The sequence below is a fragment of the Heterocephalus glaber genome, unplaced genomic scaffold (assembly GCF_053883595.1).
Source record: "Heterocephalus glaber isolate CG9 unplaced genomic scaffold, H.glaber_assembly_v1.0 deba00000738, whole genome shotgun sequence".
NCBI lineage: Eukaryota > Metazoa > Chordata > Mammalia > Rodentia > Bathyergidae > Heterocephalus > Heterocephalus glaber.
In genome coordinates, this window is record NW_028258161.1 from 15,962,784 (window position 1) to 15,989,425 (window position 26,642).

At 46.0% G+C, this 26,642-nt stretch overlaps 1 protein-coding gene and 1 pseudogene across 3 annotated transcripts in view; one reads left to right on the forward strand and one right to left on the reverse strand.

Annotated features, from left to right (window-relative positions):
- The window catches only part of Frmd4a (FERM domain containing 4A), a 521,224-nt gene extending 509,498 nt beyond the window's left edge, over positions 1–11,726 (reverse strand). The window contains exons 1-2 of one of the 3 annotated variants that reach the window (XM_013078471.3): positions 11,371–11,726; positions 10,854–11,076 (exon numbers count right to left, since the gene is read on the reverse strand). In XM_013078471.3, coding sequence (XP_012933925.2) covers positions 10,854–10,913 — 60 coding nt within the window. In that variant the 5' untranslated portion in view covers positions 10,914–11,076; positions 11,371–11,726. Of the gene's footprint in view, positions 1–10,853; positions 11,080–11,370 lie in introns of all 3 variants that reach the window. The other 2 variants (XM_087206807.1, XM_087206806.1) reach the window with 2 other exon arrangements.
- A 4,955-nt stretch (positions 11,727–16,681) lies between these two features.
- LOC101714342 (NACHT, LRR and PYD domains-containing protein 14 pseudogene) lies at positions 16,682–19,930 on the forward strand (annotated as a pseudogene).
- The last annotated feature ends 6,712 nt before the right edge of the window (positions 19,931–26,642 follow it).

Below are 26,642 nucleotides of genomic sequence, written 5' to 3' on the forward strand. Positions count from 1 at the left end.
CCCCTCCTCTCACTCCACATAGCCTTAGTGACTTATTTGTACCCAGGAGACTCCATGCAGCTCTGCCCTGCAAGCTCAGACACTTGGTTCTGGACCCTTGGCCACTGTTTCCAGCCAACCACCTGGGGCAGCCATGCTATGAGGATGCCCAGTCCACATGGAGAGGCCCTCATGGTGCTGTGGGCCAGCTGACAGCAGCACCCACTGCCAGGTGTCATGTGAAGATGGCTTGCATGCAGAAAAGTCCAGCCCGCAGCTATTAAGTCATCCAACCCTTGGCTCTGCGGGCTGTATCTCCAGTGTGGCCAGAGACCAGCTGTGCCCCGTACGCCATGGGAGCTCCTGCCCACGGGCCTGAGGAGACTAAGAAGATGGCTGTGGGAGTCCAGTGTGTGGCGTGTGCTCTGTGCCTCGGCCCCAGAAGCTGGCACACATGTGCACACTTTCTGTCTCACACACCCGGGAGAGCCACACACAGCTGCTGTGTGAGGCACAACTTTCCACACGTGTCTGCCTGGCTCGGCTGTGCCCTCCACAGAGCTGTGAGAAAGCGTGGTCATCTAACAGAACTGCGTTTAACCTGCCCCTGGCAAAAAGGGGAGGAAGAAAGGGCTCTGTGACTGCCTCAGTGAGGCCATGGGGTGCATTCAGAGTGAGGAAATGAATCCCAAGGGCAAGGTAAGATGGATCTGTGCAGCTGCTGCCTTCAGCACCCGGGGTGGGAGCTGCTCCTGCGCCTGGCCATTGGAGGCCTCTCAGGGTGGCCTTCTGTTCTCTCCTCCCAGGTCTGTCTCTCTTCAGCTCCAGTCTAATCTGCCCTGCCAGCCCGCGTGGCCCTTAGCTGCACCTCCGGGCAAGCCCTGCTGTGACCTCGGGACCCTTCCTCCAGTCGCGGTCGCGGCTGCGGTTCCACGTCATCGCTGTGGTGGTCACCGCACTCCTGCAGCCTGGGCGTCGGCCAGTGCTCTGCAGTCCGCGCTGGCTCCTCCCTCGGCTGGGCCCCTGCCGCCATCCACCGTGCGCCCCGGGTTCTCTCTTCACAGTGCTCCTTGGGTCCATCCCCTCCTCCCTACACCCGGCGTAGACTCACCTTCATCCCGCCAGACCCTCTGCCTCCCCTTCACACCCAGCCCACGGCGGTGTCTCCTCCGAAGGTAGCCTGGGCCTTCCCTCCCCAAGCCCCCTTCAGAATGGGCATGAGATCCTTTCTGGAGCTTTGTACTAGTATATGTTTGTGATGCAGAATGATTTCAAACTCGTCTTGGGAAATTAGTACATATACAGATGGCGTCTTAATCATTTTCTCTCCCCTTCCCAACTCCACAGAGTCGAATCTGTTTCCTTGAGCTTGCAAGGCAGGCGCTGGAACCACTTAGCTAAATCCCCGGCCCTGCTACCAACTCTCTTTTATTTTGGTCTTTAAATTATTTATAATTTGGGTTTCTTGTATTAGAGCAACCATCCAATATCTACCCTTCTGTGTCTGACTTACTTCACTTAGCACTGTGGTCGCACGGTCCATCCGTTTTCCTGCCAACGACTCAAACATACCCTGCTTTAACAGTGAGTAGTGTCCTCCACACGTACACACTCTGTGCTGATTAGACTTAGGACTCCTCTGGGTGTCTGCCTACATATTTTAGCACCACACCCTCTGGTGTGGGCCATTTCCTGTGACATGGTGTTGCCTAAATGCTTCTGTAATTCTTACTTCCCTGCCGTGATATAAGCTCCAAGGTCATGGTTTACACTTACTTGAAGTTCCTCCCAGGGCCTAGTCTAATTCTAAACTGCTAAGAAGTGAGCAATTAATTCACCAAATACTCCTTCCTGCCCAGGGCCTTTGCCCTGGCTGGAAACCTCACTCACTCTTGTCTTTGGCTTCTTTTTGCTATTCGGACTTCGGCTTGAATTCACCTCTGAAAAGAAGGCTTATAGCATCACCCACTCTGATGCTGCTCCCCGGGCATCACCTGTGAGTCAAGGGGTTTAATTCACTAGAGGGCACCGATCACCCCTGGACAGCACTTCTGTTTGTGTTCACTGTGTTTGTCTCTTTTTACTAAAGAGAACATAAGGCTGACTACAATAGAAGCCCCACCTGCCCATTCAGTTTAGAACAGTGTCTGGAAGATGGCAGGCGCTGGAGAAATGTGCTGAATGAGTACGTGCACGAGACACTCAGGATCTATTAAGGACAACAGATGCACACAGCAGGCATCACACAGCAGGAAATGAAATGGTAGAAATATATGTGTACAGGAAGGAAATGAGGAAACAGTGAGGAGGAGAAATCCAGAGAGTGGAAAGAACGCATTTCAAAGTGCACAGGCTTGAGCCAGCGAGTTCTTGTTGGGGTCAGACACACAGCTATGCACCGGCTCATGCACAATTCCACACTGCCTAAGTTCCAGGGGTCCCTTAAGATTGTAACAAGTGAAAACTCTGCTGCCCAGTGGCATTGGAGTGGCTCTAATGCAGTGGTGCCACACCCCACTCACGTGTTGTGGTCATGCTGGGGTAAACAACCCGACTGCACCAAAGCTTACAATTCTGTATGATGCACAGCACATGACAGTGGTAGTCATGTGATGAGTCACGTGACGGGCCTATACACTTATGCCCTGTACTTTTTCATCTTTGTTTTAGAAGGCGTGTACTCTTACCTAAAATCACTGTAAAGCAGCAGTCTCTGTTCCACAGCAGCAGCTGATGAACCTTGTGTTGACAGCCTTTCCTGATTGCTCCATGAGGCCACAGGGTGCCCTGGAGACAGAACTTGCCTGCTCACAAGCGCAAGGCCCTGGGTTCCAGTCCCAAGACTGAGGCAAAGGGGCTGCGCCAAGTGACTGACTGATGCTGAGCAAGTGCACTCTGTGACATCTGCACAACGACTAAGTCCTGCAGCAGCTCCCTGTCACAGCACTAGAGTAGGAATTCTGAGGAGTAGAGGATGGAGTGGTGGGCTGGAGGCCAGACAGCAGGCAGAGGCCAGATCTTAGCAACTGATGCACAGTGTGAAAAGCCTTCTCCTGTATCATCAGGCTTCACTGGAGGGTTTCAAGTAGAGAACTCAGACCTTCATTTACAAATATCCTTCTGGAAAATGTGCAGAAGTGGAAAGACAAGAAGCAGGAAGATGGGGAGAGGCTATGCAAGAGCCTGGTAGGAGAAAGTCTAGGCCAGAACTAAGGGGAAAGGGGAGCGGGCGGGAGGGGCCAGATTTGAAATTGAGAGAGCAGAAGCAGCACAGCCTGTGGCTACCTGGACCAGGTGCAGGACAGCCAGCAAGGGGTGAAAGGTGAGTCCCGAGTGACAGGTGAGATCGTGCTGCGGCTAATCAGTCAAGCCAAGGCTCAAAGACCAAGGTGAGGACGAGAGATCTTCCTTGGGAGAGGTGCATCTGATGTGCCCCAGGGTAAGCAGGAGGATAAATCTGGCAAGCACTTGGATTTGTAGTCATCAGGAAAGACCTGGGCCCAAGACATGGTCTGGAAGTTGTCACAGTGCAGATGAGAGTTAAAATTGCGGTTGTACATGACATTGCATGAGCCACTGAGTTGGTCTACCACTCAGGAAACTGTTTCTGTGAGGCTGAGGTTTCCATATGCAGGGTTGTAAAGAGCACTCATTAGGGCCCAAGCTGAGTTCCAAGCCAGTGTTAGCCTGACACTGGAATTCAGTCTCCTCGCTTGTCACGAACCACATGGTCTTAGTCACTCATGCTTCCAGGACCTTTGATTACGACCAGGCTAAACACCATATGTTCCATTAGCCTTCACATCCTGGCCCAGAATTCGATGAGAAACTGCTACCTGCAGCCACAGCACATGGTCTCCAAGCCGCTATTAAGTGCCACCCAACAGCCGTGCAATTCATTTTGAGTAGAGATACATTTACAGTCACCCCATCATGTGCAGCAGGCCTGACATGCATGTATTTTACATTTGCCAGAGAGAACATATTGCTGCCCATATTTTAGGCATCTCCCTTTGGAGGATATGAAAATTTTGTTAGTTACAGAAGACAGGAATGTCAATGTACATTTGCGCATGACTGGAGTGGTTTGCATGACCCGGGAACATCTGTGTTTTAAAAATCATCGGCTGGTTGTCCAGGGATGGTCACTCACCGCCCAGAGATTGGGATGCCCAAAGAGAGAGCGGGGTGACTTCTTTTGTGGTTCACATTGAGTTTGGTTCATCTGGAGTCCAGTGAGATGGGTTCTGATAGGCGGAGTTTCCTCATCATTTTAGCGTGAAGGGGCAACTACTAATAGCCACTGTGTATTTGCCTTGGGCCAAGTGCTAAATATTTCACTTGCACAGCTTACTGAATTATCCCAAGTCCTATGTGGTAGCTATTACTGTTTCATCTTACAGATGGTGAGATCCGTTCAACCTAGCATACAATATTCAGACAATCGGGCTTCTCCAACCATATTTATTTTTAGAGAAACTGAACCCATGATTCAGGACTCACTGAAGTTTTCATCTCCCTAGCTAGCTTTGGAGGAGCTCGGCAATGGTACATGAGGTGCAAACACCACTGAATGGACACGTCATGTCTTTGCCTTGCTCGTCTCCCCTCTTCTTTTTCATAAAGCAGCTCTTTTAGCTCCACGTGATTCGGGTGGAGTTGCCAGCTGACTGACATGCCTCCTTCCTCCCCACACATCTAGACACAGAAGCCAACCCACTCAGGCAGAAACTGCCAGCCTGGACCCACGAAATCATCCAGAATAAGCGTATCATCTAAGAGGGCCAAACAGAGCTGGTAAGCCATGGCTGCATAAGTAGAGTCCTGTCATATATCTGTATTCATGAGTTCTAGGGACAAGGGACCCCAGAGCATCTTCTGGGGAAGACTCGGTCACACGCTAAAGTCAACATGATAAAAGCGGCATCAAGATGTGGCAGAGCCAGAGCAACAGAGCGAAGACCACCATCCAAAGTCTTCAGGCCAGCTGCTCCCGGCACCCTTCCTTCATCCCTGGGCCTCCCCAGGTACCTGTCGGTCAACTTCCATTCTGCTAACCCTGGTAATCTGAGTTCGTCTCTGTTGCTCAGGTGCACAGAAACAGATGTCAGAAAATGGAATTTAATAATTAGCAAAAAATGATCTGAGATCACTATCATTGACTTCAAGTCTCACCCTTTGAAAGAAATAAATTTGTACATTAAACACTAACTAAAAACAATTAATATCAAGATTTCAGATACAACCACTGAGAAAAGGCACCTTAGAAAGTGGATAACTGAGTTTAAGAAGGAGTTTAGCTGTGGATTTAGATATAGCAACAATACAACCATTTACCGGGGATGTTTTGGCAATTATCTTACTTCAAACAAACCAGAAAGATAAATGACACTACAGAGTCAGTTCCACCTGCCTGCGAACCCCCAGCACCCCTGCTCAGATGGACCCCTCTGAATACAATCACACATGGTATTACCACAGCATTACTTTGCTCTAAATTTCCTAAAGATTGTCAATATCACTTTTGCAAATTTATGACTGAACCAGGGTAATATTTCAATTTAATCACAAATTATCTGAGGCATCTTGGGCAAGCCATTTAACCTCTCTGGAACCCAGCTTTATCCTTTAATGGGCAGCTATAGTACCTGACTTGCAAGATTGTTGAGAACATCTGGTGAGACAACAGACTCAAAAGCACTTTGAAGGACATATGACTTGAAAAATCAAGATTTCTCAAGAACTCAACTATATTCTGTCTTTCTGAAATTTGAGATCCGAAAAAGAAATCCACGAAGAACTCTGAACAGAGACTTACCACAGGTCTAATGTGGAGGAAAAGTAGGTTATAGTGGCAGAGCTAGAACCTCAGTCACATCCTCCTCGGTCTTTCTAACCTTGTGACCCTTTTCTCAGATCTGCCCAAACCAGTCAGCTCTCCACTCTCCCAAACATAATCTAGACTCAGAATTCAGCCACTCCTGCACCTCAAATCTGTGTTCTTGATGCACCTTTAGCAACACCTTACCTTAGTAAGTCAAGATCAAGATCCAGTTCCTCCAATCCAACTGTGCCCCAGGGCCTCTGAACTCAAGGAACCAAGGGCTGGAATAAAGATGAGTTGCACGCTGCCCTGCTAGAGGTTGCCTGTGAGTCTCTGGAGCCATCGTCTCTCACAGAGGAGCTGCACTGTGGCTCCTGTGCTCCTGCACCCCACCTGTCCAACTAGATCCTGAGTGGGCTGAAGCCAGTGACTGGTTCATATGCTTCTTGTATGGAATAAATACTCAACCAGTACCATTGGTTAGTTAAAAAAGAAAATGTCCAAAAGAAGAAAATGGCTGAGGAACAAAGAATTCATAATGAAGTGAAATGAGGGAGGTAAAGTTATAGAACAGCAGGTTATCAACTGGAATCTGTTCAAACAGACCAGGGAGCACGTCTGTTCAAAAGAAGCCCAGAAATCTGAAATCAAATGTTTTTAAATGCAAAGAACTTTCTAGATCACTTAATTTACAACCTTCCTTCATTAGGTATCATCACTCACTAATTTCTCTGACTTGTGAATTTGAGCTTTTACACATGAAATTTACCAATTATAAAACATGGCTCTTGTCCACTTCCTAGAAACACAGTCCAAGAGAATGGAACCTTGAAAACATGACACACCTTTATTAATATAAACATAGAAGCAAACAAGACATCTCAAACCAGTTTTATGGTGTTGTGGCTTGTATCTAGATGTCCACCCAAAACTTCATATGGCCTTAGGTGGCATTTTGGAGCTTGCAGGATTTAGGATGTGTGAGTGTGTATTCCGGGTGTGGATAATGGAAGCTTCAACCTGGGAGTGGGTGGCACCAAGCAATAGGCTTAAAGCTTGGATGGAATATAAAGGGATAGAAAGAAGGCAGACCTGCTGCTGCTGCTTGCTACCTCCTGCCTGCTCTGCCATGAACTGTTTCTCCTCCGTGATGCCCCTCCACCATGCCACCCTGTGGACTAAAACTTCTATAAACTGTGAGCTAAATAAACCTGTTCTTCTTTAACCTGTGGGTGTCTGGTATTTTGTCTCAGCATGAGGAAAGTAACTGAGATATATGCTATCTTTTAAATTTTACACTTCAACATAGAAAACAGTAGATGATAAATAGGCAGACAGGATTATCCACCTTGCAATGTGGAAAGCACAGAATGTTCACAGGTGAGGCTCCCTGGAAGGGCTCATCCAAAGCACTGGACAGTCCTGGGAGTCCAGTTTTTGAGCTTTGATGTGGCAAAAGAGAAAACACTGGCTTGGCACTCAGCAGGTCTAGATTTTCCCAGCAATTCAGTTATGTGACCAATCACAGGTTCCCAAATTCTGATTATCAGATTTTTTGTCTTAAAACAGAGATTAAATGAAATAAAGTATGTAAAGATGCTTTATTTACAGAAGAGCATAATTTGCATTATTTATTATTTAGCCAACTAATTTGTATCAAAAAATATTTTAACAATTTTTAATAGGTCTGAGCTTTCAGAATCCAATGACTAAAGTTGAACCATACTATCTTTGAGTAATAAATGGTGCTGGAAAAACTGGGTTTCATCTTGCCAAAGATTAGAACTAGACCTATATCTCTCACCATGCACTAAACTAAAATCGAAATGGACCGAAGATCTAAATATTAAAACAGAAATGCTGAACCGGCTAGAAGCGAGGTTAAGAAGAACTCTTGAAGACACTGGTGTAGGAAAAGATTTTATGAGTTTTTATTCCAGACTCAAAGAATAATCAACCAATCCCTGAGCCCAGTGTGTTTCTCACAGCTTTCCTGAACTCAGGTGACTTCAACAAATGGTGCAGAGTGAAGAGCGTCCTGCCCTCCAGCTAGCCACAGCCGCTGGAAGCTCCCAAAGATACTCCTTCTGCTTCCTGAGGCTCCTGCCAAGATGGCGGTGGGCTTTTCAAGGGCACACAGCCACCTCCCCATCAGGGCAGTCCTTCCACCCAGAGACGGTCAGGGCATCTCACAACCCAGGCCCGATTCCAGCCCGGAAAGTTAACTCGGGACCACAGAAAGGTCCCTGGCTCTTGTCCGGCAGAACAAATTAGGCTCCTATGGGTAGGACTCTCAGCAGCAGAGTGAACAGACCTTACTGACCATCAATTACAGCTAATTATTTGAAATACACTCGTCCTGGCAGAAAAGCCCAATGGGTAGGAACAAACCCCGCCATTTGAAAAGCAATGTTGCTCATGCAACAGACTGGAAATAAGGACATAATGATGAATAAAACGCTTGAGTTGGCTGTCTAGGAGCTCTGTCCTAGACAGCAGCCCCACAGACCCTAAACTGTGCTAGCAGAGCTGAAAGGGACCCTGTAAGTCAGGCCCACCCTCTCAGTTAGCAAATGGTACACATGAGGCACAGGGAGAGTGAGCGACATACTCAGGATTAGGCACTGAGCAGCAAAGCTGGAGTCAGAGCACAGCACTCTCCAACCCTTGACTCTGCGGCCGTTTCCAGAGCCACATAAACATATTCCAGCTGCATCGCTTGGCATCTACACTCAACACGACCCCGGCTACCTCCTGATCCAAGTGAGGGGCACAGCCAGGTGATTGCCCCACTGGCCGTGCAGCCCAATGACTGCATAGCACAGAAGCAGAACTGCGGTCTAACGTGGTTCTCACGGCCCCCAAGCTGTGCACTGATGAGCTCTGGCTCTGGCAATTACAGCACGCTACTCTCGCTGGTGAGTAGATGCCTGACAAATACCGAGAACGGACTGGCTGACTAATGCACTAATAAGCAATAATGTTCACAGCTTCCTTCCTGAACTCTCGGCCAGAGCCTCTCCACTAGATGGGCTCTCTTCCTCCCTTCTTTTTCCCCTTGACTTGCTTATACATTCTGACATGCATCACGCAACATGTCAGGGAAGTGATTGCTTTGGGGTTTACCCTTAAAAGAGAAAAAAATCACTGAAGTCCATAGGGGAAAATTTTCCTGAACCAAACGTGAACCAGAAAATGTGCACTGATTCCAATTACACATGGCGCTCCACGGGGCTCTAGTCTAATGGCCCATCGTGGTGTCAAGAGCTACTTTTCCAGCTTCGGAGAGAGAAGAGGACACAATCCTTTAATCCAGGCAGGAGCTGAGGGCCAGGGAGAGATCTAGGGCAGAGGCCATTGACAAATGGAGGATAAAGTCGGAGCTCAGACGCTGCAGGACAGCAGTCAGGACACTCAGGAGCTGAGTGTGTGTGCACACAGGAGCAGCCAAGCAGGGGTGCTGAGCTGCAGGCTGTGTGGGTACCAAAGATAGACCCTCAGGGCCTCGAAGTAAAAACAGCCAGACAGCTGAGCATAAGGAGAATTCAGTGCAGTCAGAGGCAAGCAAGCTTGACTCTGCCTGAAGATATTTTTATGGAAACTTCCTTCCTCCATATGAACATACCACAGGATTACATCACATCAGGTAATGTGTGCACACATGCACATGAGCATGTGCCTCTGTGCTTTTACGCACAGAACCCAGACCCCTCAGTCTCCGCTCCTGACAGAACTGCATTTTAGGGCCGGCCACCCTTGCAAACACTCAGACCCTTGACCAGCCATTCAACTAATCCAAGGTATACCAGGGAAGAGGAAGTGTCCTCAGACAACAGCATTAATGTGGGAAGGAAGGTGAGCAGAACTTAGTTCCTCCAGAAAATGACTTTCCTTCTTTCTAATCCTCTCCCTCAGTGAAACCAGAGGTCCGAGACCCATGGAGTTTCAGGCAATTCACATGATTCTGTGGGCCAAATGACATTTTAAGTAACAAGGCACGGAGACCTCTGTCCCTCCTAACATGGCCGCTGTCCACCCAGGAGGCCGGCCTCACAGTCCCTCGCCCAAGTGGCCTAATAAACTCCTCCCGCTTCGCGGAGCTGCACTTCCCTTTGCAGTCGGAAAACACAGATCAATACGCGGAGTAGAAGCACTCAGACTCTGTTCATAAAACCTCCTGTGTAAACGGGAAGAACATTCCTGCGCCAAGCTGATGCAGGCTTCTTCCCACGAGAGTATCACCCTGGCCCCGAGTCCCTGGGTGGAGGACGGAGGCGGGGCAACATGACAGCCACAGCGAACTGACCCTAGGGCCAAGCAAAAGCCAAAAAGTAACAACAAGACAGCATCACTGCCCTTGTTTGCTTAAAATGCTATAAGTGACAGGTTTCTGAACATGAGAAAAATCAGAGGGGCATAATGTGGCTCAGTGGTCCACACACACACTAATGTCTGGGCAGGCTGGCCAATGCCTCCCTGCCAACTGCAGATAGGAGAGGAGCTTCCTCTGCCTCCTAGCCCAAGGGTCAGAAAGGCCACTGTAAGCCTTATAGGCTCTCTAGGAGAATCTGAGCAGACATGGGGCACCTGCAAGGAAGATACTAGCCACCGTGCTGTGGGCAGAATTTCCAGTTACCATGAGAATCAATCAATCAAACAAACCAACCAGCAAACACGATGCTCTGGCTTCAGCTTCAAAAGGCCAAGGGGGAAGAATCCTGAGCGCTAGGGGAGGCTCCCAGCGATCTATTTTTGAGGGGCTCTGAGCACCTGTCTGCAAGCACCTCTCTCCAAATAGCATTCAGCAACAAGTTTCTAAAATGGCAACTCTACCACTTCTTTTCCCTGAGAGTGCTTAGTCATGCTGCTACTCTGACCCAAGAAATCGTTTCCAGAGCCTGCGGAGTGAAGCAAAGCGGGGTCTAACATGTCTGCAGCTACTGCAGTGGCGGCTGAGCAACAGTAGCAGCAGCAGCAGCAGCGCAGCAGTAGCCCCTGCAGCACGGGCTCACTGGGTGCCTCCCGGCCCCACCTCCTCCCACACACTCACCATCAGCAGGCTGAGAGCAGAGTCCGGCACCAGCTGCACTGCCATGGTCTCCGATCCCATGCACAAACACTCCTGCCGGGTCAGTCTGCCTGGGCATCCACAGCCACCCCCAGCGAACCAGCCGGAAATCCAGGCTTAGGAGGCAAAAGCCTCACGGTGAAGACGGGCCACGCTTCCCCGGGGTGCGGAGGAGGGCGGGAATGCTGGACAGATGGGGTGGAAACTGCTTAGGGAGGGAGAAAAGAAGAAGAAGGAAAATAGGAGCTGCAGGTTATGTAAAGGTGAGCCCTGCCTGGCTTCTCTAAGCGACACAAACACGGAAACCACATCAAACAAATGCAGACGCCTAGAACATGGCATTTTAAACTGCTACCTTAGCCTGGGCAACAGTGCCTCTTTTAACTGACAGTTAAAATCAAGCATTCCCTAGTGCAGATGAATCAGCCAGCCCAAGCAACCCGTCTCCCTCCTCTCTAAGCAGTTCTGCTGCATAAACATGCTGAGTGGCACAACCTACCGCTCGCAGTCTGGCCAGTCTTCCTTCCTGCAGAAAGGTGTGTCCCTTTCGAAAAATCAAGTGTCTGGGAGGAGACAGCCGAGTGTGACCCAGAGGCACCAGGCAGGCACTGGAGAGCAGCAGACGTCCTCACCATCCCCGAGGAGGGAGCCACTTAGCAACTGACCTTGCCTGCCTCCCCCAAGTCTACCTCGCTCCAGGTGGACTGGCAAGCTCAGTCCCCTCGGGGCTGACACCTTTGCAGGGCACACGGGATCCCACCGCCTGCTCCGCTGGCTTCCTCCTCTCCCCGCCCGAGCCACACGCACGCAGCACAGACACCCTCTACCTCTCTCTCCCTGCCCGCCTCCTCCCTCCCTCTGTTCCCTTCCCTCCCACCCCTGCACAGGGCTGCCTGGTAGGAATTTTGAAGGATCCTCCCCAGCTCTGGGCGGAGAGTGCAGCAGGTTTCTGTGTGGGAAGGGAGGGATGCTGCTTAGGACAAAAAGGCAAATTAGCCTTGAAAACCAAATCATGCAGCATTTTCTCTGGAAGATGTCAATAAGAGAAGAAAAGAACACGAGGAAGGAAACCTGCCCAGTCCCGTTATATAACGAGTGGCTCAAACAGCTTTCCAGAGTCAAACATTTAAGAAAATCAAGACCTCTTTTTATGAGCACCGCCAAGTTTGTATTGTCGCAGGGAGTCCACATAGCCAACTAAAAATGATGATTACTGATAGCCACACAATATGTTTTTATGCCCTTTGCAGATTTTTTTCCTCCAATCATCTTCTACAATGACTCCAAAAATTCTTTGAAATGAACTGGACAGTGTGAAACGAAGGAAGAAAGAAGCCAAATTTGCAAATGAGAAACTGAGGGAAGAAACTAATAGCCTTGAAATGTCCCGGGTACAGGCAGAGCTGTGGTCCAGCACAGAGGCGTGCTAGACATGCTCCCTGAGTGAAGGAGGGCTCCTTCCTCACTGCTCCTGCCACGGTGACCCAGTCCTGCTGAGGGACTGGATTCTGACGCTGTTGCCCACTGGAGCCTCTGAGACAGTCCTGGCTACCAGGCACCTGGGGAATCAAAGCAAAGTCACACAGCTGTGGCCTTGCCCAGGGCCACAAGAACGTTCCAGACACACTGAGGTTTCCTAACACTGTTCAAAAGCAATTATTAATATTAGGATTATAAACATAGGTACAGTGATTTAAGAAACACACTCACACTACTGATTAATAAACCTAACCCTAATCCTAACTACACTTGCAGGTAGACTTCTGGATGAATTCAGCTGGTATTTGTGAAGGCCTGCTTTGTACCTCTGCCTCTGAGCACCTTGTAATCTATTAAATGTGTGAGACGTATGCAAGCATCCTTTATGACAAGATGTGACAAACTCAAAAGTGGCTTAAAAACAAATCCTTCGGGTAGCAAGGTAATAGGAGAGCTTGCTCTGGCTTCAAGAAGGTGGTAGATTTCGAGCCAGAATCTGAGGAATACCAGGACACTGTTTTATATGACTTTTTTTTTTTGGTACCGGGGATCGAACTTTGGGACCTTGCACTTGCGAGGCAGGCAGGGGAACCACTGAGCTAAATCTCCGGCCCTATATGACTTATTTTTAATAGTCTACATGAACTGTGTATTTTGGGAACACAGAAAATGTGAGGAAAAGGGCCATCCTGGAGCTATCTCAGGACCTACCCTGCAGAAATGGCGGGAGTGGGGTGGGGAAGTCAGGCCACTCTCAGATGGGGAAGGCAGGCTCCGTGGAATGAATGTCACCACATACCCTGCCTCTCTCAGTGCTTTGCTTAGGGTTTCCTTCTGCTTACAAACCCTCATCCCATGTCTGCTTGAGTTGCATCCCAGATCCCCTCACAAAGAAGGCCTGCAGCAAGTCCTGTGTGAAGACTTCCTCAGAAGGTGCAGTCACTCGGCCACACACACGAGGATGCTGGGAAGGTGGGGCGAGGGCAGAATGAGAGTGTTCGGGGAGTTCAGTCATGATGCAGGGCTCAGGCATTCTTGGAAGGAGGACTAGGGAGCTCCCAGCCTAGCGTCACCCGTGGCTCTCGGTGGTCAGATGGACTCCACCAGAGGTTAACTCCCGACACTGCAGGACTGTGTCACCTATACCTCAAGCAGCATGAGCGGTGCTGTATCTGAGCCCAGAAGTAGGGGATGCACAAGCTTTGAGAGTCAATCAGAGAGGACCAGGGACTGGCCTGAGTCCCCTCCCTTGTACATGCCCTGGAAACCACCCCAAAGTCCGCTGCACCCTGGTGGAGGTGGGGACAGCCAACAGTGCTTGGGGCTGAGTGACAAGACAACAGCTGGTCTCTCCAAAAAGCACGGACCCCAGGGGCACAGGGCAGGGAAATCTGGGCAGTAAATAAACTAAGCGAGTCTGCTAAAAGCAGTATGTTTATATGAAACTTTCAGCATCAAAGCTATATGCTACAATAAAATGTTTCCTGGTGTTTCTTACTTTGGCGTTCACATGTGCTTTGCTGATGCAACTTTTAAGTTATTTCTTAAAATGGTAGTGCTCTCTGGTCTCTACTGGAGAGGGCCCCTGAGGCCAGAATCAAGCACCGCTCATCTGGGCTCCCCTCCAGTTCTGAGGGCCAAGTACGGCCAGGAGTCAGTACCTGCTGACGTCAGGGTGGGAAGCCATGGATACGCCAAACATTAGACACAAAGCGAAGGGGTACAGACACTCCCCAGGAGCGAAGGAAAGGTGGGAGCTTGAGAGAAAAAGTAATGGGCTGATGAGGCACAGTCAGGAGGGCAGAGAGAGCCCCAGAGTTCTCTGGGAGCAATGCACACAGAAAGCAGACAGCAAGGAATGACAGGCCGGTTTGTGAGGAGTGAATTTGCACAAAGAGATGCTCAGCAGACAGCAGGAAACGGGGTCTCTAGGTCCTCTGAAGAGCTGAGAGCAAGAAGGTCACAGAAGGTGTGGGGCACAGCGATCCTCTCCTCTGAGGACCTGGTGCCATCCTGGGCTAAAGCTGTGAGCCGAGAGAGACACATGCCATCCAGTTCAGCGCAGCCCTCCTGAGAGCCGCTCCAGTGAAGGCAGTTCAGTGTCACACCCACCGAAAGCTATTGCAGAAACAAACAGCCCTTCAAAACCTTGTCTGCATTTAGTATGAATTGTTGTTAAGACACTGGTCATGGGCTCACTCCCTGCTGCCTCGATAACCTGCCCCACCTGAGAGTTTCCGCAGAATTCGGTACTGGAAACGTCTCTCCTCCTGTGGTGACTTGCATAATGATGACCGTGGCCGCGGAGTGCCTGCTGTACCATTTTAGTCTTGGGAATGTGGATCCCTAGGCTGCTGCTTGCTCCATGGTCAGGGCAGGTGTCACAGGGTGATGTGAAGCTCACAGAACATATCACTGACTATGCCTTCTGTTAAGTCACATCCAGTAGGCATTCAATAACTGCTAACACACGCTGGTCCTTTCACTGTGTGGTAATAACACTGTAATTAACAGCAGTTGGCATATTTGATGGCCGGAATGTCCAAAGCCTAATTGACTTTCAATGATAGCAGATATTATCATAGTTGGCATTATTATTTTCTTTGCTTTTCTTGACCTTACTTTTCCTTTTAATTCATACAGCATTACTCTTATTTAGTAGGCCTTTTTGTCAATAAGCCATCTGAAATTCTCTTTTGGAAAGAGATAAGACATAAATCATCCTTGAATATATAAACTGCTCTCCAAAATCCTGGCATGCTATGAAATATTTTTCAGCTATTAAAATAGCAATCATGAAACTATTTAGAAATATGGCCAAATGTCTGAAATATGTTTATTTGATCCTAAAATGATGTATATAGCCTAACCACAACCGTGTAAATATTTGTATTTTAAGAAGATATAAAGAACTCTGCTTGAAGTTCAGGCAGAGTAACAAGGAGATTTATCCTCCCAAACGAAGTAAACAAAGAAAAATACAAAATGCGCAAAACAACATTTTCAAGACAAAGTATACACGATAACAAATGACAATGATCCCTAAGGATAAGACACAGATGGGACTTGCCTTACCACTGACCCAGATGATTGAATCAAGGGTTCCCGGCCTAGGAACAGAGAGCGGAACCAGGCAGTCGGTGGGGTCTGAGTCGAGGACACAGAGCTGGAGTCAGGGAGACCAAGACAGACAGGCTTACAAAGCAGAGGAGCGGAGAGGGGAAAGGCACAGAATGAGCTTGACACAGCTGTGAAGGGTCCCCTGGAGCATCCAGCTGAGGACCTGATCGAGTGAGACAGCACCCAAGGCCAGCGCTGTTTGCAGCTTGCAGGTCTGCAGCGGTCTGCAAGGCAAGTGTGGTCCTCCAGTGGCGGAGCTGCAGGTGCCGTGGAGCTTTTGCAAGTGGGGTCTGCTGGTCCTAGGTTATTGGCAGCTCACCTTCAGAGGGAACCGTGGGACCCTGGGCTGGGCGGCTATCTGTCCACCTGCTATCTCTGTCTCTCTGTCTCTCTGTCTGTCTCTCTGTCTCTCTGCCCCACTCTTCCTCTCTCTCCCTTCTCCTCCCCCTCCAGTTCACGATGCTCCCAGATGACCTTCTCCATGATGCCAAATTCCAAAACTGTGAGCTGAATACGCCTCCCTTACCTCCCAAGCAGCCTGCGTCAGGTACATCATTACAGTGATGGAACAGTAATGGTAGAGCTAGGGAAAGACTACAGAAAAAGATCAGAAAGAAAGACAACCAGTGCTCACACAAGGCCAGAATGTGCCCATTCTTGCCTGCTGGACTGCAAAACCTCATAAATCAAAATGCATTAGTAGAATACTCAGAAGACTCTTGCCTCTACTGTGAGGAATAAATAGCCATGGATTGATCATCATTTGAACTTGCCCAACCAACCTGAAACATAAGTCCTAAAAGGATTAAAGTCTCCACACAACTTAACTGTATCCCAAGACAAACTTAAAAAATATTTATAAAAATACACAATACCCTGCACCCAGAAAGGCCAAGTTTACAATGTGTAGCATCAAATAAAAATGACTGGTTATAGAGAGAAGAGGGAATAATCCACAAATTGAAAATAATCCAAAACACAGATGTTAGAGTTAGCAGAAAATAGCATTAAAATAGTTACTGTGATTGTATTTAATATGTTCAAAAAATTAAGCAGAGACAGAAAAGATATAAAAATTTAAAAACAAAATCACAAGTACCTGTGGAGCCCTTTCAAATTTTCCTGTTCCCTCTAGGATGCATGGCTTTTGGTGGTGGAGTTTGACCTGCACCACTGACACCCAAGAGCCTGAACCCTGATCCAAGGACAAGATGGTAGATTCACCAATATTTTCCTCCTTTACCGATTTTGGGCTGCTATTGCATTTGGAGGAGCTAAATAATGAGGAATTAAATAAATTCAAGTGACTTCTAAGGGAGACCACAGAAGCTGAGCACCGCCTAATCCCCTGGCCTGCAGTGAAGAGGGCCGATCGAAAGCAACTTGCTAACTTGATAAACAAATACTACCCAGAAAAACTGGCCCAGAAAATGACCCTTGAACTTTTTGGCAAGTTGAACCTGAGGGATCTGTGTGAGAGAGCAAAAGCAGAGACCAGCTGGACAGCAGAGACCATGGAACAAGAGGTGGCTGAGGCTGGGGAGGCACTAAAGGAGGAGGCGGAGCTGAGTGCAGGAACAGAACGCAAAATTCGAATAAAGGAAAAATTTCACATTTGGGCTAAGAACTGTTTGCTCAGAGAACCTTCACATTTCCGCCATGGACTTTCTGAAAAACACCAAAAACTGTTGGCACATTTGTTTGATGTGGAAGTCAAACCTGGTCAGCAGGTACAGACAGTGGTGCTTCAGGGAGCTGCTGGAGTTGGGAAAATGGCATTGGTGAGACAAGCAGTGTTAACCTGGGCTGAGGGAAATCTCCACCAGCACAAGTTTACCTGCGTTTTTTATCTCAGTGGGAAAGAAATTAGCCAGGTGAAGGAGAAAACCTTTGCTTTGATATCAAAGGACTGGCCTAGCACCCAAACCCCCACTGCAAAGATCCTCACCCAGCCAAGGAATCCCCTTTTCATTACTGATAGTTTTGATGAACTAAACTTTGCCTTTGAGGAACCCGAATTTGCACTCTGTGGTGACTGGACCCAAGCACACCCCGTGTCCTTCCTCATAAGCAGTTTGCTGAGGGAAGGGATGTTCCCTGAATCATCCTTACTGGTGACAGTAAGACACACACCTTCTAACAGACTAAAGCCTTTGTTGAAGAGTCAGCTTTATGTAGACCTACAAGGAAGGTCCATGGATGCAAGGAAGGACTATATTTATCAGCTTTTTAAAGATAGGATCTGGGCCATGAACACATTCAATTCAGTAAGAAGCAATGAGATGCTTTTGAATATGTGCCACGTCCCCCTGGTGTGCCGGCTCATCTGTGCTTGTCTGAAGGAGCAAATGGAGAACAATGACGTCACAAAGACGTGCCAAGCAGCCACGGCTGTGTTCACATGCTATATCTCTAGCTTATTCTCACCACTAGATGAATACTTTCCTAATCTACCCAGTGAAGCTCAACTGAGAAGCCTATGCTACTTAGTTGCCAAAGGAGTATGGTCTATGACACATGTGCTTTACAGGAACCATCTCAGAAAGCATGGGTCCACCACTTGTGATACCTCAGTTTTTCTAGACATTAATATCCTTCAAAAGGACTCAGAGTATGAAAACTGTTATGTATTCACCCACCTACATATTCAGGGATTTTGGAGAGCTGTGTTCTATCTGCTGAAAAGTGATTTGGAACACAAAGAGCATTCCTCCCAGTCTTTGGAAGATTTGAACCTGTTACTTGAAAGCAGAAGTGATCAAGACCCCCATTTGACACAGCTAAAATACTTTTTGTTTGGCCTTTTAAATGAAGATATAGTAAAACAACTGGAGGAAACTTTGAAATGTAGACTGTCCCTGAAGATAAAATGGGAGGTATTTCAGCGGGTGGAAGTACTAGCAAACCATGACACTTTTCCACCTTGGCTAGTATGTATGGACTTGTTTCACTATCTGTATGAGACTCAAGATGAAGCATTTGTAGCCCAGGCAGTGGGAAATGTCTCAAAGGCTGTCATTAATACATTGAAGGAAATCGATTTGCCTGTATCTTCATTCTGCCTTAAGCACTGACGATGTTTGCAGACCCTTAAACTGGCTGTAACTATGGTAAACTCGAGCCCTGCAGCTGAAAATGGGCAAATAGATGGTTATCACATTACTCATTGCTGGCAAAATCTCTCTGTGCTTGATACAAATGAACACTTGATGCAACTCGACTTGAGCCATAGCAACCTTGATGAGTTAATAATGAAGATTTTTTTTTTTGTCAAGAACTAAGGCATCCAAACTGCAAACTACAAAAACTCCTGTTGAGGTGTGTTTCTTTCCCTCATGGCCATCAAGATACCTTTAGTTTCTTGACTTCCCAGCAGAATCTGATGTGTCTTGACCTGAAAGGGAGTAAGATAGAGGATAATGGAATAAAATCATTATGTGAAGCCTTGAAATACCCAGAATGTAAACTACAAAACCTGAGGTTGGAGTCTTGCAACCTAACTGCAATTTGCTGTGCAGACATATCTAAGGCTCTCATCAAAAGCCAGAACCTGGTATTTTTGAGCTTATTGACCAATAATCTACTGGATGAAGGAGTGAAGTTGCTGTATGAGGCCTTAGGGCACCCAGAGTGCTACCTAGAGAGATTGTCGTTAGAAAGCTGTGGCCGCACAGAAGCTAGTTTTGAGGATCTTCCCTTGGCTCTTAGCAGCAATAAGAGACTGACTCATTTGTGCTTGTCAAACAACAAAGTGGGAGATCATGGAATAAAGCTTTTTGGTGCTGCCTTGAAATATCCAGAGTGTACTCTACAGAGCCCTGTGCTGAGGTGTTGCCATTTCACTCCAATTAGCAGTGAATACCTCTGAACTTCTCCACAACAAGAGTCTGATACATCTGGATCTGGGATCAAAGTGTTTTCAAGATGACGGAGCAAATCTTCTGTGTAATGTCTTTCAGCAGCCGAGCTGTAGCCTTCAGGACTTGGAGTTGACAGGTTGTGTTCTCACTGCTGCATGTTGTCCGGATCTGGCTTCTGCTATTTTGGACAGCCCAAACCTGTTAAGTCTAGACCTTGGGTACAATGACGTGCGGGATGAAAGAGTGGAAATTCGTTGTGAAGCTTTGAGAAATCCAAACTGTGACACTCAGAGGCTTGGGCTGGAACGCTGCGGTTTGTCTTCCCTGTGTTGTTGAGATCTCTCTGCTGCTCCTCTCAGCAACCAGAGGCTTGTAAAAACGAATCTAACACAGAATACTTTGGGCCATGAAGGAACTAGAACTTTATGTGAAGTCTTGAGGTGTCCAGAATGTAAGCTACAAGTTCTAGGGTTGTGGAAAGATACATTTTGTAAGGAAGCCCAGAGGCTGCTGGAAGCTGAGAGAGTTAGCAATCCGAACTTGGCCATTGATGATTCTTATAATAATAAAGAATGGTGGTCCTGGTGGTGGCATTTATGATTTGAAGAACCTATATCCCTTTGATAAATAAAAATTTAGAGTTGCAAGGAAGAAAAATTAAAAACAAAAGGAGCATTGGGGCCGGGGATTTAGCTCAGTGGTTCCGCCGCCTGACTCGCAAGCGCAAGGATCCAAGTTCAATCCCTGTTACCAAAAAAAAAAAAAAAAAAAAACAAAACAAAAGGAGCATCAGCTAGCTGTGGGGCGACTTGAAGCACCCTAACGAGTATGTAATTTGTGTTCCTGAAAAGGGGGTGACACAGAAAATACAGTTGAATAATGACCCAAAATTCCCCAAATTACACATATGCTAAACAAACTCAAGCTTACTACACACGAAGAAAACTATACCAAAGCACAATATAATTAAATTTCTCAATATCAGTGAAAAAGAGAAAACTGTGAAAGCAACCAGAAGACAAACATACAAACCATACAGAGGAACAAAAATAGGATGATAATTGATCTCTTGCTGAAAAGTATGTACGCAGGGATATATTGTCACAACATCCTTTTTTAAAAAATTAAAAACTATCAATACAGGATTCTATACCCCACAAATGTAGAATACAGGCTTCAGAAATAAGAATATAGACTCTCTCTAGACATACAAAAGTTAGTAAAAGGCAAAACACATTAGAAAGAAAGCAAAACTTCCCACAAAGAAAGATTCAGGCCCAGATGGCTTCATGGTGAAGTCTACCAAATATTTAAGGAAGAAATAATGTCAAGTGTTTTGTAAATTCTTGAGAACACCGAAGAAAAAAATATTTCTGAATTCATTTGAAAAAAAACCTTACCAAAGAATATAAAAATTAAAACAAACACCTCACCATAGAATAAAACTCGGTATGATTAAGATGTCAATACCACACGGACCTGTAGGTTTAACAGAATCCCACTCAGTGCCCTGTCTGACTTGGTTGTAGCAACTGGCAAGCTGATTATACTTCCGCGCGGAAATGAAAAGGACCTAGAAGAGCCTAAATATCTGAAAATGCTGAAGAACTAGCACTAGCTGCATTAGTCAACGCTTGCTAGAGTCGGATGCAGAACTGTGAAAGGTCTGTCCGCGCTGGAGACCTGGAGGATGCAGCCAGGCTTGGAGCCCAACACAAGGGCCGCAGCAAGTAGGCGTCGGGAGGCCGAAGGGTCTGCGCAGGAAAGGCCCCAGCGGAAGCGCCTTGCCGCGGGCTGAGGACTGAAGCTCCGCAAGAAAGAAAATACCCAAAGCTCTTCTGAAGAAAAACCGCCAAAACGCTCCCAAAGAAAACCAGCCACAACGAAGCTCTTCCAAGGAAGTTCGGCTGAAGCCCCTCTTCTCCTTTTACACCTAGGACAGCAAGCTCCTCCCTAAGTGGCCTTCCGGTCCAGAACCGTGCGACTCAGTTCAGCTGGCCGTTCCCTCTCGAGTCGACGTGTAGTCAGTTAACCACACACTGCCTAATTTCAAGATGTATTTTAAACTTATGGTAACCAACACGGTGGTATTGTTATAAAAATAGGCAACTAACAAAGCGGAATTGAGAGTTCAGAGAGAGGCCCATACATACAGGGACAATGATTTTTGACAAAGTTACAAAGGCAACACTTGGACAAAGGGTACTCTTTTAACAAATGAGGTTGAAGCGGTAGAATATCCGTGTGCAGAGGCAAGAGCTTTAATCCGTACCTCGCAACATATACAAAATTTAACAAAATATGTCATAGATCTAATTATTAAACTAGAAAGTAAGAATCACAGACGAAACTCGAGGGACGTGGTGCTGCTCCTTGCGACTCTGGGTAAGGTCAGTTTCTTAGTATTATGAAATCACAAACCACGAAAGAATAACCCATAGGCTTGACTTCATCGAAATTAAAACTTCTGCTCTTTGAAAGACACTGTTAAGAGATTAAAAATATAACCTATAAAATAATAGCAAATAGTTTCATAGTTTCAAATATGTATGCAAAATACTTGAATAAAAACCTCACCAAAGACAATGTATGTGGTCATAAATACATGGAAAGGCACCAACATTAGACGTTAGCCAAAGTGTAAAGTTAAAATCATAGGAGATTCCACGACACACTAATGGGTGAGACTACAATGAAAAATATCCCCCATACCAAGTGTTAGGCAGCATGTGGAGATCAGATGGAATAGAAACCTGTATACCATACTTGCTTCACCCACCTTGGAAAAGATTTTGGCGGTTTCTTATACCAGCTAATCCAAGATGTATGGAAACATATCCACACAGAGACTTGTACATGAGTCTTTATGGCAGTTTTATGTGCCACAGTCGAAATGTGAACATGTCTATCAGTGGGTGAAATGTATAAACAACTGTGTGTCCATATAATGAAATCCTATTCAGCACTAAGAAGGAGTAGAGCACTAACACATATCACAACATGGACAAACACAAGAACATTTATGCTAGATGGAAGAAACCAGACGTGAGAGGCTGTGTGTTGCTTATTCCCTTGATATGAAATGTCAGAGAAAGGCAAATGTGTCGACAGTTGAGGCTCTTCTGCATCTCAAGCATGAATGGCGGGGAAGGCAGAGGGGCTCAGACGGCCCTATGGGTGGTGGTAGGGGTGCTCTGCACTGTGGTGATGGCTGCACAGTTCTGAACAATTATTATAAATAAGTGCATTGTCCACTTACAACTGGTAAAATGAATGTTATCAACAGTGAACAATATGGGTGAACCTCAAAACAGTTATATGAGTGAAAGACAGGGGAAAAGCACATACTCCATACAATTCCACTTGGATACAATTCCAGATCAAACCTGTGTGCAGCAACAGAGGGCAGGTCAGTGGGTATCGGGGGAAGGGGCAGGGTGGGCAGGGGAGAGCACACAGCAAGGGGTGGAAATTCAGGGGGGAAATGAGGGGTGATGGAGAGGTTCCCTATCCTGACCACACTGATGAACTTGTGCGCACACACGTGTCCAAAGTTACCAAACTGGGAGCTTTAAATGCGTGCAGGCAATTACTTTGTATCTGTTCCACCCCTGTGAAGCTGTTTTTAAAAGTGATATCAATATGATAATTACAAAAAATAAAATTAGTTCTGTTAGAATAGTGGGATCAAGAGTGATATTTTTCATTTCAAAATTTTTAACTAGTCTTGATGGGGGAAGGAGGGACTTGAGTGGACCTTCACTCAGGCATCGACCTCCGAGCTCCAAGGAGGCTCTACCTGTTCCACCCCCTTGCTCCTGCCCTCAGTATGGCAATGGCATGCCCGGGTCGCTGTTGGTCCCAGATGGTGACTTATGCCCTCCACTGCCCTCCCTCGTGCCCAACCTTTCTCAGTTCCTGCTCGACAGGAATGTAGAGGGCTCCAGGATGCCCATGAGCTGTGGGTCAGAAACTGCCCTTCCCACCAAGAGCCCTGGGTGAAGACTCCTGTGCTGTCTCTATTGCTGTTCCAAGGCTGGACCCTGTCCTGCTGCAGCCACCTCACCTGCAGCCCTCTGCCTGCACCTCAGAACTGAAACGGTGCAGGAAGCCTCTCCAAGCTTCCCAAGGCAGTCTGCACCAGCACACGGAGCACACTGGCATCCGGTGCCTGAGGCACCCTGGCACCTGCAGCTTTGCCTGCCGTGTCCTTGTCGGGCAGCTGGATGGCACTTTGCTCTCTGCCAGGTCCTGAAGTATCACTCAATTCCAGTCCTGCCCTGAAACCTGGGTCATGTGGCCATGATCCAAAAGCTGTAGGTAGCTTTTCTCTTCCAGCAAGCCACATCCTTCTCTGTCTGTTTATTCCACCCAGTCTTCCTGCTGGCCAGTGACCTGCTCTCCAGCATCATCGTGCTGGGCCCAGGTCAGCGTAGCAGCTGCCCCAGGCCCAGAGTCTGGCAGCCAGGAGCCCAGGCCACCCTCCCCAGACCCACTCAGGCCTGGGGACCACAGGCCAGAGGTCCAGCCCAACTCTCCAGTAAGATGGCCCATACTCCTCGAGGACAGTACAGCACAGGAAGCGGCAGTTCCACACAATTTTCTGCAGCACTGAAACATCTCCAGCTAACCCACCAAGAAGTGTAGGTATTTACATTACCTCCTTAATGTTGACTTTTGGAATGTCACTACCATTACATGCTAATTCCTCCCCCTAGACGCAACTACTTTCTCAATGACATTTTCCACCTTTCATCATAGTTAAATGGACAATGATAAAAATTTTATCTTTTGCTATTTTTTCCTTATACTCCTTATATGGTAAATATTTTTCTAGTTTCCTATTTCAGATGTGTAAATCATAAAGTTGATTCATGCATTGGATTACTAAGCTACAGGTACTCAGTCATTCCTAATTGTTGGTTTCTAGCTGCTGTTGCTTACCTTTATAGGTAATATTCAATAATGCAGCATTGCACACATAACATTTACCTTCTTTTAAATTATTTTCATACAAAAATATCCCCAGAAAGGGTTTTCCAAAATAAAGCTAAAGTATTTTAATGCTGCCTAGAATATTGTCCTATTGAAGGACTAAACCTATTAATAGTGTCATTTCTACTACACAAAGCATCTTTCTTTTAAGATTTATCAACTTCTTTGGAATTGGGCTTATTTTCAGGTATGCAGTTTACTGAAGAACTAATTTCTATGTTTTTATTTGTAATAAATGTTAAGTATTTTTCTTTTGTGTGTCTTCTTTTTGTGGGTATGCATGTGTGTATTTGTCTATTGTAGTCTCGGTGGTAATTTTAGAGATTTTATGAGCTCTTTAACTATTTTATATGTTATATCCCCATCTGCTATATTAGGAGATTTGAAAAATGTCAGAAACTCTGAAGAATATTAAATAAAATTGTCCATATGATGCTTGAAATTTTTACGGTTACTTATAAAAAATATTTAAACTTGCTACTCTTTTTCTTTATTTTATTGTAGCTGTACAGATGTTTGGGTTTTATTTAAACATCTAAGCCCATGTCTTCTTCACAACTTCAATAATATAAGTGAGTTTCTCTATTTGACTAAATAATTAAACTATCTCTTGGTATATGATTTATATTATTACAAGTTTTTTGCCATATTGAAATAAAGTTATTCCCAACAGCATGAGTACACTAATTATGTTCTTTATAATTTTATTATACTCATTTTCCATATATTATATTTTCATATGTACTTAAAATTATTAATGTACACTCTGTCATATGTTCATAGTCTATATTTTCTTTGTAATGCAGTATTACACTGATTCAGTTATTGTTTTTTAAAACAACCTATTTTGAGAGATAATTATTATTCTTTCATTAGCTCTCTAGTATTCCTGCCTATCTTTTCAAGTATAGCATAGACTCGATTATTTTGAATTCTATGTCAAAAACACTGGCATTTTAATTGAAGTTATATTAAAAATACAAATTAAACTACAAATAATCCCCTCTTCCTTTGTTCTTCTATCTAGGAGTACTGCATATTTCTACATGTATTCAAGTTTAACCATTAACATTTTTTAGATTTTTTTATATTATACAGCCTCACACAAGTTTAATTAGCTCATACTTCAATTTTGTGGCTGTCGTAAATTGGAAGTTCTTTACTATTTTATTTTTAGCTGCCTAATAAAGGCACTTGAGAAGTAGACAGATTTGTATTATTGTATCTCTTGCCCAACAGATTTTCTTCTTGTTCTACCATCTCTAGTAGCTTTGGGGTTGATTTCTTTAGTTCTTCTAGGTGTATAATTATATAGTCTTCTAGTAGTGATCCTTTTAAATCTCATTTCTTTTCTACACTTTATTATGCAGATAATAAAATAGAAATCTCTCTAACATAGTTACTCCTTCCTCCTTATTGCTCATGCCAAAAAGAAACTTACGCACTGCACTTGATCAACACCAAAACCCACTGGCTCTCTCCCTTCCCACCGCTTCATCTTTCACTGGTTCTCAGCCCACATGGATGTGGCAATGGCTTCCGGATCACAATCCAAAAGAGCAACCACAGGGACCTTTGGGAACATATGTCAGATGCCCCACTTCTGCTCAAAGTCCTCCAGACTCCTTCAGTCCCTTCCCAAGTGCTGCATGACCCACCACCTCCACCTGTCTGGTCTAATCTCCAGCCCAGCCCACTTCTTCCCAGACATAGGAGCTCTCTGCTGCGCTCCGAACACGCAGGATGTGGCTGTGCTTGGGGCCCTTGTTCTTGCTGGTTTCTTTGCCAGGACAGCCTTTCCCAGGCATCCGCTTGGCTCACCTATTCTGAGCTGCTCCAGTGTCAGATCCTCCCAACTCCCCTTTCTAATCCTGAGTGCTGCTCCTTAGTGCTCCCTAAGCTTTTCCTGTTTGGTTTATTTTTCTCTGTTACATTTTCACCATCTGATAGTCTATATATGTACTTATGTCTCATCTTCTGTATGCATGCACACGCACACACACACACACACAATCAAACTCAAAGCTTCAGAGAGCAAGGATTTCTGCCCACTTTTCTCATTACTGTATTCTGAGCAGTGGAAAATAAATGCTCAACAAATAATTGTCTTGGATGAAAGCTCACCTATGTTTTGTATCAGGTTGAGGATGAATCATGATGAAATATCCAAATTCAGTATGATTCATATCTATAGCATTATTAAGTGGACTTTATATTATATTGGGGAAGAATATTTTATACCTGATTTTTACAGATTCAGTTAAGTGCTAAATTTTATTAAACATTTAATCAGACAGATGTAATTTTATGTCAGATC